Source organism: Vulpes lagopus, chromosome 7 (genome assembly GCF_018345385.1).
Source record: "Vulpes lagopus strain Blue_001 chromosome 7, ASM1834538v1, whole genome shotgun sequence".
Classification (NCBI taxonomy): Eukaryota; Metazoa; Chordata; class Mammalia; order Carnivora; family Canidae; genus Vulpes; species Vulpes lagopus.
The window spans coordinates 11,492,315-11,505,000 of record NC_054830.1 but is presented as its reverse complement, the minus strand read 5'-3'; the positions used below and the strand labels follow the sequence as shown (position 1 = coordinate 11,505,000).

Sequence of the window (12,686 nt, the reverse complement as noted above, 5' to 3'; positions counted from 1 at the left end):
GCCGGCAGCGCTCCTGGTATTCTGGGTGCTTTGCCAGGTTGAACAGGACCCAGGAGAGGCCACTGGCTGTGGTGTCATGGCCTGAGAGGCAGCCAGACAGGCTTGGGTCTCTGGGCTTGTTCAGCACCAGAGGGTGGGCAGCGCCTTTAATTAAGGCCCTCAGGGAGGATGGGAGGATGGGATGGAATGGGGTGGTCCTGCGAAGGACCCAATGACGAATCCTGGTCCAATCCAGGACCCACCTGCCAAGTGTCCCGGATTGGCAGTCCCCTGCCCCCCTATAGTTCCACACTGGGATGCTCACCCTCAAACATAAAGGTGTCAGCTTCAGCTCGGATATCCTTGTCTGACAATTGCTTTCCATCTTCATCCTGGAGAGAAAGTAAGACACACACACACACACACACACACACACACACCCCAAATCATATCAGTTTTGAGAGCTCCTGAGCATAATCTGAGACAGTCTCTGAAGTTCTCTCATCCATCCAGAATCCCAAGCCGACCCTTCACCCTTAAACCTCCTTTGCTCACTATCACCAGAGGCCCCCACCCCACCCTCTTCTCTTGCTTGGCCTCTTTCCCTCCTGCTTTGTCCTTGGTGAGAAGAATCAGTTATCCATGAATATTTCCCTGTTTCTACATGATGAGAACTTTCTGGAAAAAAGTTACTGGCAACCTGGATTACATTCTAGGATAGTAAATCCAGAGATTCCTCATCTCCCTTGGCAAAAAAAAACCCCAACAGAACCTATAGACTGCCTTCTCCGCAAAGTGGACTTTACATTCTAACTCTCTCTCTCTGTCATCACTTGCATGGATGCACATACATACACACACACACACACACATACACACACACACACACAGAAGAAGGTGCAGATGTGTCAGCAGTCTTATATAAGTTCCAAGCTTCATAATGTATAGTTACCTCTTCTGGGATGGAGCATGGCTGCGTGTACAGATAAAAGCATCAGATAGCTCCCAGAAGAATCTTAGAATGAGGAATCACAGCTACAGTTCTACTCTGGCTACTCTTACTTCTGTGAGTAATAAATGGGCTTCTCTGATCCAGGTTCTGGTACATAAATACACACACACACACACACACACACACACACAACTACCTTATTAAGCAAAGTCTCGAGTAAAAGAGTAAAATCTCAGGTCACAGATTCAAAATTAGAAGACCTCTACAGTCTAGATTCCACATACTAATCTCTAAAACATATCCATAATCCATCCCTCCCTTTCTCAAGCACCTCCCTTGGCTCTCAAGCACACAGTACCCTCTGGGCCAAGTGTAAGTTCTTCAGTGTGAAATTTGAAATCAAGGTCCATTCTACCTCTTGAATTCAGATCCCAGAGAAACTCACCTTGGACAGCAGGAGCACATCAATGAAGTCCAAAGTCTTAGTCTTAGCCTTGGTCATGAGGAAGTCATCAACACCCTGAACCGGGAGAGTGCGGCGCCGTTCCTGAATGACAGCATCTGTGAAGTTGTGCACCAGGCGGCAGGCTCTGCGGAAGCGCTGTCCGTCTGGAGTGAGGTAGTACAGGAAGTCCGTGTGCAAGAAGATCTGCTGATGCCGTTTTGCCACAAGGGCACTGAGTTCTAATATGGCAGCAATATATTCACTAGGCTTCCTGTAGGATGAGGACATGAAAGGAGGCCACAACTTAGCTCACCTGAAGACTGAGAAAAATGCCTCCCACCAGATGCTGGGAGCTACTTCCCATCAGAAAAATTGGTATCCAGGAGCAGATGGTCCCACAGGTACATGGTAGGATGACCCAAGAGACATGACTCCCCACACTCTCTTCCTTCCCTGATTCCCATTGCTGTGAGCCGCCTCAATGCCCCTGACCCATTAAATCCCAGCTGAGATATTGTACTTTTGTCCTCCATCTCCATACACCTCAGACTTTATCTTCTCTCATTAGGTCAATGGACCCAGCTCCCTCCCTACTCTAGCATCTCTTTGGAACAAAATCCACTATCTACACAATGGCTGGTCTTCTCTAGAATCAGAAATCCAAGAACAGCTTTCCCCATGACTCTCAATGCTCAACCACTTTCCATGCCTCCGAGAAAACTCGAAAAAATTCTAGTGCCTTTGCCTAGTCTTTGAATATCCTTAAGATACAGCCTCTGCCAATGCCTCCAAACTCATTCCCAAAGAGACTCCTCACTGTGGCACATGCTTTGCTCATCATAGCCCCCTGGACTTTATCACACATTTCTACCTACCCTAAAGGATCACTGTTCCTCTTTCCCTTCCTTGTCCCTCAATGTCTAGTTCTGATCCATCTCCTTCAGGAAGTCCCTTCTGCTTGTGTTGATCATCCCTCCCTTCCCATCTACTCCCTTGGGTCTATGGCTAATATTTCAGACCCTGAGCAGAGACTTACTCCTGGCAATTGCTGTCAAAACTGAAGACACATTTCTGCAGACTGTCCAGGGTCATGAGGCTGATGTGTTCAAACATGTCCAGATGGGTGCTGCCCTCTGACACCAGGCGCTTCCACTTGGCCTGGGCAGAGAGGGAAGCAGAACTGGGGCTGGAACCTGCCTCCTCTGAAAGCCCTCCCCAACACCAACCACCAAGATGCAATCCCCAAACCTAGCCTCCTGGCCCTCGACAACCATCCTCAGGGAGGACCGAGACTACTTCTACTTGGGTAGAAGTAGAAATTGTCACAGTTAAGGCCCCATGGCTGAGAGTCAGGAGATCTGAGTTCAAATTCTGGCTCTGCCTTCTAAACTCAGTGTGCCCTTGCTCAGCTCACTGCCCTCTGGGATCCACCTATCAAAACTTACTAACAGTTAAGACGACTTGCTCTGGTGTCAAAGAAACCAAGTTGGAATCCAAGCTCCACTTACTAGCTTACTTGCTAGCTGTGTGAATGTGGGCAAGCTCCCTAGCTTCTCTGAACCTCATTGTCACTACCTGTAATAGACAAGATCCTCTCTACCTCATAGAGTTGTAAAAATCAAATCAGAGAGTATATGTCATGAAATATGCACATGGTTTCTAGCATACAGTAAGTACTTAATAAAAGTTAGCTTTCACCAACTTCATTGTTACAAGTTAAGAAAAAATATCCTTTGGGGGCACCTGGGTGGCTCAATTGATTAAGCATCTCCCTTTGGCTCAGGTGATGATCCTAGGGTCCTAGACTGGAGTCCCACATCAGGGCTCCCTGCTCAGTGGAGAGCCTGCTCCTCCCTCCCACTTGTGCTCTCTCTGCTCTCACTTGCTTTCTAATAAATAAATAAAATCTTTTTAAAAAGGAAAGAAAAAGTCTCCTTTTTGAGAAAGGTAGTCCATGGACCCCGAACACCACTGCATATTCTTGCTGATATGCCAAAAAATGCAAGACCCAGAGCTGTGTTTGCAGCAAACACCCTTGAGGGATAAGGTACTGTTTCCCCCTGGACAAATGTCAGCTTTGCTTCTAATTGACAAAAAAAAAAAAATCATGGAGTCCCTAAACCTCCTCTTAATGCAACATACTATATAAGCATTGAAGCCCACTTGTGTTATTCTCATGAAGTCTGATGACCTCATGAGGTCATCAGAATGCAAACCAAGAAGCATATGTGCAAACCAAGAAGAAAGAATGCAAACCAAGAATGCAAACCAAGAAGCATATGTGCTTGCTGTGCCATGAGTAATAAACTGTTCTTTGTCTCTAACACAGAAGTCTCATGTCTTCTGACAGAATCCACAAAACAATAATAATCTCACTCTTCAGCTTGCAAGTATGAAAAAAAATCCCAGGCACTTTACAAAATCCCCACTTCCATTTTTTCACTTCTCTGTATCCATACCCTTTGCAGTGTGATTTTTCTGCAACATCCATTAAGGGATGGAGCCCCTTTCACTACCTTTGGATTCTATGCTGACCTTTTGCTTTGCTTTGGCCAATAGACCATGGTGAAAATGATGAGGTGATCTTCCTAAACCTAGATCTCAAGAGGCATTGAAGTTTTCTCTCAGTCTCTTTGACCCCTGCCTCAGCCATGTGAACTAGCCTGTGATGCCTCCTGGAGGCAGAGAATCACACTAAAGAAAGTTCCGTTGTCTAAGCTGAGACCAACCTAGATCAGCCTGCAGCCACCAAGCCCCAGACATGTGAGAGCTCAGATCAGCAAAGTAATACCTGACCCACAGCTGATCACAGGTAAATGTGACCCTACCCAGATCCAGAAGACCCAGCGAACCGACTCAGAGACTTGTTAGCAATAATAAACATTCATTGTTTTAGACCAATGAGTTTGGAAGTGGTTCATTAATTCAGTAATAACTACTATGTGATGTTCATGGATATTCAACTGTGTCTCTGGTTCCAAAGCTTCTTTGTAAGGGAAACATAGAAACTAACATCTTTTGAGCACCTACTATGTGCCACGAACGTGACTATCTTACATTATCTTGACCACCCAGCAAAGTGTGGGCTGCTATTTTCATTGTACAGCTGAGAAAACTGAGGCTTAGAGAGCAAGATCAATGGCCCCAAAGCTAACCCAGAAGAACCAAAATTCTAGACAAGATGTCACAGAGCCCCCATCACCCCCAAGGCTTCAGCTGGGACCCTGGTTTCCAGAGACTCACATGCATGACATTTGTGCTGTAATTGAAAATCTTCACATAGGGCTTCAGGATGTTGAAGTGGAAGGCAGGTGTCAGCATGCGGCGGTGGCTGCTCCATTTGTCACCAGCACTCAGCAGAAGCCCATCCCCTAGTAGAGGTAGCCACAAGGAGTGGCAAGGGCAGTGCCTTCCACTGAGTCCCCAAGGACCGCAAAGGGGTCCTCAGTCCCCTTTACCCAATTTACTCACCCAGCCAGGGCTTCAGGAAGCTATAGAAGACCATGTCCTTGGGCGCAATGGCAGCTGACATAAATGAGGACAATCAGGGGTCATAAAAAGAGGGAGAGGAAGCGCTTTGGGTTTGGGGGGTGAGGGCTCCCAACCAGGGGTCTGCATACCCCCTCCAAGCCCAGTGCAGCAGGAATGGAAACAAGAGCAGAGGAAACAAGAGGAGTAGGGAGATGAGGGGAGACCAGACCAGGCTACAGCACATAGCAACAAAGACAAGGCCTGCAGACACACCCCCATTTAATTATATGCACCCTAACATGCAAGAACATTCCTCAACATACCTTGACATGGCTTCTACCATGTCCAACATTTTCAAAACACCAAAACATAAATTAGCACCCCACAATATGCCTTTACAAGGAATTGGGACACCACATCTGTTCTGGAACCCCCTGACATCTCCCGAGACTTCTCACATAGCCCCAACCAGTGTTAACATGTCCTGACAAGGAACAACATGCATAGCACACATTGACATCATGTACCATGTTCTGACATGGACCCTAAGACAATCTGACACAACCTCAGGGTGACCCACAGATGATCCCAGGCAGGACTTAATTATGGCCCCACTAATGTCACAGATGTGGACCAGATATGACGCAGATATATCTAAGACCTACCCTGGACAAGATTCACATAGTCTTCGACATTTCTCAGAAGAACTCTGGGTTGTGGAGTGCAGACAAAACCCAAACTTGGTTCAGACATGACCAACAGGAGGAGCAGACATCTCAAATGGCATCAGATATTCTTGGCCACAGCGGAACCAAACACAAGTAAGCCCATCTTCATATGGCTCGGGAGTAACCATATACCAGGTATAACCAAGCATAATGTATTCTAGGTGGAACCAGAGGCAGGTAGAAACATAAAAGAGACCAGACACGGTCATACAACAGACATTGCAAAATCACACCCTAGGTGTGAGCGGATATGACCAGAACGAAGTCTGGCAGGTGAGGATCCAGGTGAGACAGAGACAGTGGCATCTCTGAACATTCCCTCCTGGCTGCTTCTAGGTCACAAGCCAAGCTGGAAGCAGCACAGAGACCTCAGCTGTGAGCAAGCCATGACCATGGGGTGTCTACCTGAAGAAAAGAGCACAGGCTTGATGTAGGTGGGGTGGAAGATGCGGATGACTGCATGCCAAGGGCCCACCCACCAGCAGCACACATCCCCATAGGTGCTTGCCAGGTCCTGTGTGTACAGGAGACCTTCCTCTGAGCTCTGAATCTGGAAAGGAACAAAGAGGGCCCAATTCACACTCTTTCTAGGTGGCCAAATAGAAGGACCTGCTGGGCTAAGACCCAGCTCTGAGCCCCATGAAATCCCTCCAGCAGCCCAGCCTCCTCCTAGGATCCTTCCCTGGTCCATCGATATGACAATTAGGGTCTCTTGGTTACAAGAACAAAAAGGGTCATTCCGCATTTTGGATTCCAAACACTATGTTCACCTGGCTTCTCTCTATCCCCATGTTCCAGGTAAGAGAACTGAGGCTCTGATGGATGAAGTAACTTGCCTACTCTCCCAGATAATTCTCCCAGTGCATTCCTGACATCTAAACCCAGCCCTGCCTGAATCCAGGACCTCCGTTCCTAGCCACTGAATTGCTTTGAGCCCCAAAACCACAACTCTGAGAATCTACTCTTGCCAAGATCAGGTGGTCAGATCACAGTGATTAAATGAAAAGTTGACCCTGTAGACCAGACAAATTGAAGGGAATTCTGCAACTTTTCCTGGAACTGTGGCAGTAAGCTGACGATTCCACAGGAGTTAAACTTCTTGGACTCATATCTACAAGAATAAGAGTGGAAACACCTCAGTGGAAAACAGAACCAAAAAAAAATTAATACAGGTTTTGATGATGTTCTTTGACCTGGATCCAGCCATGTTGAAGACAACATCCCTGAAGTTCACTGTAAATTGTCTTTGATTAGACTATACAGGGTTGAGTTTCCACCACTCACAACTGAAAGAGATCTTGGCAGCCAGAAAGAGCTGGGGGCCTTCCAAGCCACCCAGAACCTGAGTTTCAAAGCCAAGGTCTCTGTTGGGTGCTGCTCATCAACCTGCTCAGTCAGTCTGTCTGGAGGTGAAAGAAGCAGAAGGGATGGAAGCCAGGCTGGGGTAGGGTCTCCCTAAGGGGGAGATTCCTGGGGCCTGGAGTGGGAGGGCAATGAACTTGGAGTAGACAAGCTGTAGGATAAGGTGGAAGGAATCAACCCACCAGAAGTGGATGTCACAGAAACAGCAGCCCAGGTACTCCACCAGCTGCCAAACCTCAAAGCTCTGGCCCTGCAGATGGGTGACAATGAGGCCAGACCTGGCAGGGGACCTCAGATGCTATCAGTACCCACTGCATCACTCTGCTCTCTGCTCTAAAAAATTTCTACTTGTCATCCCAGATCTAGGTCCAGTAACTCCTCCAGGAAGTCTTCCAGCCTGCCCCAGCAGAGGCCTTGATTCACCTGTGACCTGCTGCACCATTCCATCTGGCCAATTCTTACTTCACCAGGTGACAGATCTCTTGTCTAGACCCATATCATCATGACTGAGGGTTATTCCAGGACAGAGCCTTGGAATGAGGTCTCTTGGGGACTCATGGTGCAGGCAGGGGAGGAGACAGCAGTGGAGGGAGTAGAGGATGAAAGGGGAATTGCTGAATACATGAAGAGAAGAGGAATATAGCTAAGAGAGAAGAGGGGAGGAGGGCCCAGGGACCTGCAGGGGGTGCAAGGAAGGTGGAGGTGGAGGCGTTGGAAGCCCTGGGTTGTATCAAGGCACCCACCACCACAAGCTCTGCAAGAGTACCTGAGGCACTGGTGATATTCCGGATCAAGTCGGGGTGGCACAAAACAACAAGGGGCTTGATGGGGCCCATCCACATCTTAAACCCCTGGGTATAGGTGGCCACCAGCTGAATTATGACCCTCAAGCCCTGCTCCGAGGGGGGGGCCTACAAGCAAGACAGGGGATGTCACCTCCACAGAAGAAGACACAGCAGGGCCCCCTGCAGCCTCTACAGTGGACAGAGTGTCCAGATTCTACGTGGATGGAGGGAATCTCTGCTTCCTCCCCCTATTTCTCTCTGAGGACAGATGGGTCTGGAGGCTCTCCACATCCCAAGGGTGAATCCAAGGACACAGGGAGAAGACATGCTCTCTCCCCACAGAGAGGCTGACCTTGGCTTGAGAAGTGGGATTTTTCTGGTCCTGAGAGTGGTTCCAAACTCAGAGAGGTCCCCATACAAGAGTTTTGTGGGCAGCAGAGTGGCCTCAGGACTTGTACTAGGCCTCATTCCCGCATCCTGTTAGGTCCTGGCCAGTCCACACAGCCCCCAGTTCCTCACATGGTGACATGTCTGCAGCCCTTCCAGTCCTGGTAAACCCCAGGGGACAGATGTGAACTCTGCTCATCAGACAGGAGGGCAGCTCCCACCTATGAGTCCCTACTGCCTACCAGGCTGTACATAGTGAATCCTGTCTATCTGTATATCATCTATCTATTATCTATCTATTATCTATCTATCTATGTATCTATCATCTATCTCTTCATACCTGTGTCCCCTGATCCTATGGACTCTGATCAGTTGTGTCCCTTACAAATGAAGACACCAAAGCCACATCCACCAAATGGAGAAGGAGGGCAGGGTTAGCTCTTGGGGAGACATGCTCTCCAGTCCCCCTCCATCCCTCCAGGATGCCCCATCCTGGCCTGACAAAAGCCCTCAGGTGCTCCAGACAGGTGAACAGAAGGCATTTCACCATTGTGACTGCCCCCTGCTCCCCAAAAACCCTGAGGAACTTAATGAGATTAGTCCAGAGAGGGAGAGTGACTCAGCTGAGGTCACACAGCAAGATGAACTAGAGAGAAGAGTGACCCAGACCAGCATCCATGACCAAGCCCTGGAGGGGGAGGGGGAGCAGTAACTTTATAACATTCCTGCTACCCCCAAGGTTTGTTAGGAACATTCCAAGACCCAGAATCTCAGGCAGCCTTCAATGAGCCTCAGAATGCCCCCGTTCCAAATTAGCTATAATCAGCAATAAAAATCACAGGAAGTCCTCCCCCTACCTATGGTCCTCAACCTGGGCAGTTAAGGTGAGCTGTGTCCTCAGCCTGCCTGGAGATGGGAGGAGCTAGCTGCTCATCCCTTTGGCCTTGACCATGGCCGGTGATGGCAAGTTCACCACCTATGTCATCAAACACTTACTTTCAGTGCCTGCTGGATGCTAGCCCCTGGACTGTGCACTCTAGTGTCTGCTCCCCAGGGCAGCTATCCAACTATCTAGTTGGATAGGTGGAAGATAAGTAATGAGACAATTAACTCCTGAATGGGGCATGAGCAGACCCAGGTCAAGGTCAACCTCTGATTCGCTGGTGAGGACTCAAAGAAAGCTTCTGGAAAGAGAAGTGAGCAGTTATCTTTATTCAGGTTGGGCAATGGGCCCATTGGAACATCTTAGCAGGGAAGAGGAAGCTGAGAGGAAGTTAGCCTGGGGAGAGGTGTGAGTGGGAAGTTAGAACCCTGTAGGGTGGGGAGGTCATAACTAATTCCTGTAAGGTAGGGAGCAGACACAAGGGAATGGGCCAGGCAGGGAGCAGACCCTGGACAGGGTCCCTGACAAGGTCTCCAGGGTAACCATGGATCCTGGGAATGCCAGAGGACTGTGCCCTGTGCAGCCCACCATGGGAGCCCTCAGAGGGACAATAATGTGGGTTCAGAGAGGCAGGAAGTAAATCCAAAACAGGCAGAGGGTGGGAGGACAAAGATGTGCAAATGGCCTGGATGGCAGAGCAGAAGAATGAGTGGGTGAAAAAGGAAGACTCCACTAGCCTCCCTGCTTCTCCACTGACCCAGACCCCAGCCAACCCCTGAGCATCATTCCCAAACCTTCAGGAAGTCCATTTCCTGACACCCCAGACCCATCCTCCACCCATACTCACCAGGCCCAAGTGACCCCAAAACCAGTTGCGCTTTGGAGGCTGTGGGAAACACTGGAGGCGGCGACGGATATCATAGAAGCTGTAGCTCCAGGCCAGGATCCGGGTCAGAAGCCAAGTGGCCCCCGCCAGCAGCAGGAGCACCCATGGGGAGGCTGCAAGCTGCCCCAGTCCTAGCCAGGACAGGCTCAGTTGCAACATCCTGGAGCAGAGGGATTAGAGGGTGAGCCCCTCAGGACCTGGTCTGGGACAGAAATGTGAGCTCACTGACTGCTCACTTCAGAGGGAAAGAGCCCAGGATGGGAGGGACAAGGCAAATGGGGAGTGCTGGGAACTGTCCACATGGTGTGGGGGGAGGGAGGGTGATCAAAGTGGGGGAGGTTCAGGAGACTTCCAGAGGAACAGGCAGAGTGAGAGAGAGAAAGAGACGGGGTGAGAGAGAGTTAATCACCCACGAGTAGCCCCTCTCACTCCAGGACAGCTGCTCCCTGGAGCCACCCCACTTTGGGAAGAATCCTTCCCCACCTGGGGCCAGGACACCCAGCCTCGTACCTTCAGTCAGGAGCAGCTTATCCACACAGCCTCCTCTCCTCTCCTCTCCTCTCCTCTCCTCTCCTCTCCTCTCCTCTCCTCTCCTCTCCTCTCCTCTCCTCTCCTCTCCTCTCCGAAAGTCTTTGCTTCTGGCCGCTGACCTAGGGGACACTGCCAGTGGCCAGGCTAAACCAGCCAATCCCTGCCTGCCTGCTTACTTCCTCCCTACTTGGCAGTGGTCCAAATGGTGGGCTGGGGAGGGAGGCTTCAGCATTATCAAGAGCACTTGAGCTCTAGAACCTCAAAGTCAGTACCTCCCACTTGGGGTGCGTGGTGGTTTGGGGGATGGGTAAAGGTGACTCTGCATCCCCACGTTAACAGCCACACTCGCCCTCTCCAGGCCTGTGTGGCTGGTAAAAACTTGAACTTCAGAGTTCAGGTGCCATGGGAACAGGATCATGCCAGCCTTGTCCCAAAAATATATTTGGGGCCTCCCTCTACATGTAAGTCAGGAGGGTGGCTTGCACGATTTTCCAGCACAGAATCAGGAAGCCTCTGGCCTCTGGACTGCACACCTTGGCGGGAGTTCAAGCCCTGCCTCCAAGAAGCCCAGGGACCTGGTTGAGATAGGACTGCAGAAACAAAAAACCGGCCAGGCTGGGGATTACCGGCATCAGATGGAGGGGTAAGGGGCCCAGTCTGAGGAGGGCACCTGGGAGGGGTGAGGATGTGGGGGCCGAAGGATCCAGGAGAGGGTGGGGCTCAGATAGAGGAAGCAGAGCTGGGAGACCCTGGGTGGAGTTCTGCTCCTCCTGCCTGGGTCTGTGAGCTGTGCCAGCCCCCTGTGGGCTCAGTACTGCCATCTGGGAGATGGGTGTCAGATGAGGGCCTGAGATTAGGAAGACAGGAACGTAGAAAGGATCAGGAGCCTCTGAAAAACCACAGTGAAGAGAAAGGGCTGGCAACTAGCATTTGTGCTGCTGGGTGCCAGCACTCCACATAAAGTAAACCTTCTCTTTGCAGAAAACTGTACGTAAACTGGGCCTACTGTGTGCAGGGTACCATAAAAAGTGTGCCTACAGTGCATTTTGGGGCTCTACATGAAGTGTGCTGTGTGCCAGGTACACCGTATGAAGTGCACTCACTGTGTGCCAGATACTCCCCACAATGTGCACCTTCTGTGTCCCAAGTGCTCTGCACAATTCCTGTGTATGCCAGGTGTTCTACCTAGAGCGTGCATATTGTACGCTGGGTACCTTCCCTAAGGCATACCTACTAAGTGCTAGGTGCTCTACCTAAAGCACACTTACTTGTGCCAGGTACACTATGTAAAGCACACCTACTGTGTGCTGGGTGTTCTATGTGAAATATACATACTATGTGTCAGCTGCTTTACAGAAAATAAGCCTACTCTGTGCAAAGTACCTTACATAAAACATGCCTACTGTGTGCCAGATCCTCTACATAAAGTGTACCTGCGATTTGCTGTGTACTCGACATAAATCCTGACTACAGTATGATGGGTGGTCTACATCAGGCATACCTACTGAGTGCCCAACATACTACGTAAAGAGCACCTACTATGTGCTGGGGCTCCACATAAAGCAAGTCCACTGAGTGCCAGAAGCTGTGCATAAAATGCTCCTTCTGTGCGCCAGGTGCTCTACATAAAGTAAACTATTGGATGCCAAATGTTCTGCCAATGAGGTAATGCATCACCCTCCCCTCAGCTCTCTGGGCCACTGGCCTGGGATCAGACAGGGAGACCTGGGTGACGGCATCCACAGGAGGAAAGATACCCTATTTAATAGGAGAGCAAACTGAGGCTCAGAGAGGGCAAGCCTCTAGCCCAAGTTGCAGAGCTCAAAGGAACCCAGGTCTCACATACTCCCAAGCCCAATCCTTTCCCCTCTGCCACGCTTTCCACAATTGTTCATAAAGGACAATGCCCAGTGAATCCAGGGACATTTATATGGTGGAATTTCAAGCAATGTGTGACCCAGAAGGAGATCTCTTTGAGCACTTCGGTTGCCAGGTGGGTTATCCTCTCACATCTAGTAGGCACCACTCAGCAGATCTAGCGCTCTGCTCTGGGCCTTTCAATGGTCTGTCTAGATCTGCCTATGGGGTGGTCTGATGTGAGAGATGACATGAGGGATGGGCTCCTTGCAAAGCTACTGAGCTGGAGATGGGGAAAGAGTCCTTCTGACACTGGTAGGGTGTTGGGGAGACCCCACACTTCCCTCTCCCCCATTCTCACTGGCCAGAGTGTTCAGGTGGCTGGTCCTAAAGCCCTCAGTTGAGTGGGGGGTTGCAATC

At 50.0% G+C, this 12,686-nt stretch overlaps 1 protein-coding gene across 3 annotated transcripts in view; it reads right to left on the bottom strand.

The window, feature by feature from the left end:
* The window catches only part of LOC121495723 (cytochrome P450 4F3), a 20,165-nt gene extending 9,664 nt beyond the window's left edge, over window positions 1–10,501 (bottom strand). Inside the window, exons 1-9 of one of the 3 annotated variants that reach the window (XM_041763594.1) lie at window positions 10,389–10,501; window positions 9,840–10,038; window positions 7,704–7,848; window positions 4,848–4,901; window positions 4,620–4,747; window positions 2,413–2,534; window positions 1,377–1,647; window positions 305–371; window positions 1–81 (exon numbers count right to left, since the gene is read on the bottom strand). The exon at window positions 1–81 is cut by the window's left edge and continues 49 nt beyond it. In XM_041763594.1, coding sequence (XP_041619528.1) covers window positions 1–81; window positions 305–371; window positions 1,377–1,647; window positions 2,413–2,534; window positions 4,620–4,747; window positions 4,848–4,901; window positions 7,704–7,848; window positions 9,840–10,037 — 1,066 coding nt within the window. In that variant the 5' untranslated portion in view covers window position 10,038; window positions 10,389–10,501. Of the gene's footprint in view, window positions 82–304; window positions 372–1,376; window positions 1,648–2,412; window positions 2,535–4,619; window positions 4,748–4,847; window positions 4,902–5,980; window positions 6,126–7,703; window positions 7,849–9,839; window positions 10,081–10,388 lie in introns of those variants that run through there. The other 2 variants (XM_041763595.1, XM_041763592.1) reach the window with 2 other exon arrangements.
* Window positions 10,502–12,686: the final 2,185 nt, after the last annotated feature.